The sequence below is a fragment of the Cyprinodon variegatus genome, unplaced genomic scaffold (assembly GCF_000732505.1).
Source record: "Cyprinodon variegatus isolate N-32 unplaced genomic scaffold, C_variegatus-1.0 Scaffold348, whole genome shotgun sequence".
NCBI lineage: Eukaryota > Metazoa > Chordata > Actinopteri > Cyprinodontiformes > Cyprinodontidae > Cyprinodon > Cyprinodon variegatus.
In genome coordinates, this window is record NW_015150801.1 from 212,597 (window position 1) to 216,809 (window position 4,213).

The 4,213-nt window shown below is 44.1% G+C and overlaps 1 protein-coding gene across 2 annotated transcripts in view; it reads right to left on the reverse strand.

Annotated features, from left to right (window-relative positions):
- Positions 1–245: 245 nt before the first annotated feature.
- The window catches only part of LOC107091705 (chromosome unknown open reading frame, human C19orf44), a 12,545-nt gene continuing 8,577 nt past the window's right edge, over positions 246–4,213 (reverse strand). Inside the window, exons 6-10 of one of the 2 annotated variants that reach the window (XM_015385790.1) lie at positions 2,115–2,194; positions 1,754–2,000; positions 1,640–1,723; positions 1,485–1,562; positions 246–477 (exon numbers count right to left, since the gene is read on the reverse strand). In XM_015385790.1, the coding sequence (XP_015241276.1) occupies positions 254–477; positions 1,485–1,562; positions 1,640–1,723; positions 1,754–2,000; positions 2,115–2,194 (713 nt within the window). In that variant the 3' untranslated portion in view covers positions 246–253. Of the gene's footprint in view, positions 478–1,484; positions 1,563–1,639; positions 2,001–2,114; positions 2,195–4,213 lie in introns of both variants that reach the window. The other variant, XM_015385789.1, reaches the window with a different exon arrangement.

Consider the following 4,213-nt stretch of genomic DNA (forward strand, 5'->3'; position numbering starts at 1 on the left):
ATGTAGGAATGAATATAGATGAATTAATTAGGTGAACATGTCTTATTAGGGGGTCATCAGTGTGTTGCTGGATTATTTTGGGGATTATTTTAAGTTCCATGTTGGTTTTATTGGATCAGGACGCCCGGCTTCCATGTTAGCTGCATCCCCCTCATGGCTTCGCCCTCCCATCAGTGCCGTGTTGGCGCTTTATCTCCTTACTGCTTCAATTCATTTAACAACGTAACTTTGAAGTTGACCTTAATCTTCATTTCTAGAAAGGCTGGATGGTTGATGGACAAAAAATAACCCATGAGAGTGTTAGCCTTACATGGATGGTCTCCTCCAGTGTGGTGTATCTGTAGTTCGGCGGCTCCAGGCTCCTCAGCAGGGCGGCGTGGAGCTCATCGCTGCGCTCCATGAACCGCCTGGTCATGGCCAGCTGCTGTTTCAGCGTTTCGTTGAGGGCGAATCCAGCCGGGTTGAACAGGCTGATGGCTGTAAATCAGAAATAAAAACTGCTTGATAATATTCCCTGTGGATGTTCTAATGGGCAACAGAAATACATAAACTACAAGTCAAAGGTGATAATGTTGCAGGACCACATGATGTCACTGTTGTTGAGAGGAAATAAGAGATTCTGCCGCTTCATCACTTTCCCAGGATTCATTGATTCAACAGCAGCTCAGCAGTTCTCCTTCACAATGGTGCCTTTGAAAGTTATATGATGCTTTGCAAAACACATTTATGATAACATATCTGGGACTCATCATCATAAACTAATACGTTTCTTTGCTCCTCTAAGCTAATGCATATTTCCCCCCTTTGATCTCTGTTAAGAGAAGGAATAAGGATGGTGAGTGTGACCTCATCGGCTGATCGTTTGATGATCAGCAAAGCTACTAAAAAGAAGGAATACTGAGTTCTAATGCGCTGAACAGGACGGGGATGTGGCCTAAAGTCTGCAGAACGTCTGAAGCATCGAATGAAGCAAAATGTAAAAATTGAGAAATTTTTATTTATAATAACCAAGCTTCTCTTTAGAAATTTAAACATATAAACTCTGTCTCTATAGTCGATAAATACAGTTAAACCAAAGTGAAATATTAGTTTTTTTATGTTTAAAGTTTTTGGAGTAAAAGGAATACGACATTGATCTTCATTCATGTATTACTGGATGCTATATTACTGTTCCCATGGTAACGGCTAATAACAGGACTTTTGAATCTCATGCAAAGCCTCCTGCAATCCATGCAATCTGTCGACAGATGGAGACACAGCGCCACTTTAGGTCCAGGAAGGCTGTCAGAGATGGACGTTTTAGGACGGTTTAAAAGATCCAACGGAGCCGTCCTCACAGGAGGAGAGCTCCTTTTTTTTATAGGTAAATGTGATAAATCACCATCATCTTTTCATTTTGTTGAACTTTTTCACTTGTTTGGTTCATAATCAGCCCCTAACTGGTTTTCAGTTCCCCTGTAGTGGACCAGAAGCCGCAGACCTACCTTCCAGTCTCTCTGCACTGACAGCAGGAATGGGCTTTAGGTACATCCTGCTCACTGTGGGGTCCAAAGGGGCCACACCTTCAGAGAAACAAAGAACCAGAGTTAGAAGATTGTAAGATTGATGACAGGACTGTACAGATGTGTGTCTGACTGACCAGTTGGATCGGGGTGGGTCTGTACGGCTGCGTCTGTGTAGCTCCTCCTGGTTGATCGCTGAGAGGAGCTCCGCCTGCTGCGCGGCGACTCTGACCTCTGACTGCGACCCGGAGTCCAGGAGACACTGGAGCGACTCGGTTCAAAGAAAGCGCTGGAACAATCATCATCTGGGTTTCTGTGAGATTTTTCGGTCGTGGAAACCTCCTCTCTGACCTCTGCTTCCTCCTCCTCATCATCATCATCATCATCATCATCATCTCCCAGGTGCTCTGAGATCTGCTCGACGCTAGAATCAAAGTCGCTCTGATAGTCCAGCACCACCTCTTCCTCCTCTTGGGATCCAGGAACCGGGTCAACCAGCTTGCAGTGGTTCGGTTTTAGCAGCAACAACATTTTAATGAATTTAAAAACATCAGAGAAAGAAAACACTGATCTTGTTAAAGTTTATTTCACTGCTCTTCTTTCATTTCTCACCTGTTTTTCCAGCTCCTCTGTTGCAGCTCCTGTAGATGCAGGGATGAGCTCATCCAGCGTCCTCACATTGATCCGGAAATCTGCAGAACCAACATGGAGGAAGGTTCAGGCTTCTCCTTAACTCTAAGGCTTTAACACTGGACCTCATCTCCCTGCTGTTTTTAGTATCTAGATGTAATACCTCAGAAACTGTCAGTGGTTCAGGCTCCAACCTAGCCTGGGTGCCATTCCGAACTTAGTCCCGCCCACAACGTTTGAGGTCGGGAAGTTCGGTCTGGCATTGCTTAATAGTAGCGCGAGTATGCTCGCACAATATATGGCGGGCCAATCAAATTGTCAGGGCGGGGTTTATACGATGATGGACAGATGATCAACAGTAACGTAATCAACCACGTCACCAAAGCGCGCTTGGGTGACAACAACAATGGCTGCCGCTGGAGAGTTGAGGTGTGTAGTTTCTGCTATTAGGTCTGTTCTAGAAGATATCGACAACAAATTCATTTTAAAAGAGGAACAGAGAAACGCGATCAAGGCTCATCTTCTTATTCTAGGCGTGCAACTGCACGCTTTGATTTTTGTTGACAACAACTACGCGTCGCTTAACATACGTCACGCATTCCGTTGCTCTTATTGGTTGTAGGTCTATCCAATTGAGTGCAGAGGCTTTTTTTTTCCTGGTTCGTTCGAAACACGCCCCATAATCACAGCTCTATGGAGCAGCATCAGACTCAGATTCTGACTAGAATTGAGTCGGACTACGTCAGGCTAGCTCCAACCAGTCATCTGACGGCTTTTGTTTTCGCATTGAGGGAGAAAAATGATAGACTGAATGTTCTTACCATTAGGAATCTGACAGCTGTTTCATAAAACAGGCCAAGTCTGGTTTAGTTTGTTGTCATTTGGGTTTTATGAAGCTGGCTCCCTCTGAGTCTGTTACTATGGCAACTGACCCAAATCAGTAAGGACACAAAAGCCCCATTTACACCACCCTCTGAAAACCGAACCGTGAGGAGTTCAGATCAAGCTTGGATCAGTTAACTGAGCCGCGCTCCGTTCCTTACGACCATTTACACACCCTGCTAGCACGCCATGGTTCCTCGCCTCCTAGTGACGATCTACTGTACGGTACTACTGCTCTCTAGAGGTAAACTAGCAAACCAACATGGCGGCGCCAATTCAGGAAGTTTGGTTATAATTGTGATATTTAGTTGTTTGAGGACAGTCAGGAGAAGAAGGCAGCCTTTGGTGAATTGCCTTGACAGAGTCAGTTTTTGGGAAGTAGATACGAAAAACGATAATCTAATCAGGGCCTCCAGACAAGGGAAAAGATGATGGACATTCATCACACTGCTAAGCACAATCATCACTGGAAATCATTTGGCACAGGAGGGAAGCTAGTATTTTTATGAATCTCTGAAATTTCATGATCAGGGTTTATACAGGAAGGAGCAACTCTAATTTAATGCTCTTAGGAATAATTTTAATGCCATCAATAAGTACCCACTACTCTTAAGTCCTTCGTAATCTTTACCATCGACAGGCTGCAGCCATGTCACGAATTTCTCGTTTTCCAGCCACTTATGTTAAAATTTGCATTTTTCCATTCTCTAGCTTTTTCTGTGCCTCTTTAGAATCAACCAGTATCAGTTCCAAGCAAACACGTGGAACCAGTTAAATCTGATATATTTGAAATTTTTTTTTTTTTTTTATATACAGGCTTTTGAATGCCATGATAATCACATTTAATAAATTTTAATGCCAATTAATAAAAAAAATAATAACTTAATGACTTTTAATGACCTGCAGAAACCCTGATGATTATGGAGGCTGACTGTAAGGAGATGACGCGGTCTGCTAATGCGCTCTTTCTTATCTGAGAACGGAGCCAGAACTGGACCGCCCTGAGCCCTACTGATGAACTGGTACCATGTTAGCGCGGTTTGGTTGTTTCTGGCACGGTCCGGTTCAGTTCTGCGTGCCATTCAACAGCAACTCAACAGTTATCTCGGTTACTGTGCTCGGACCGATCTCAGCGTGGTTTCAAAAGGCCAGTGTCAATGGGGCTTACCCCTTGCTCACACTGGCTCCGGTGCGGTTAC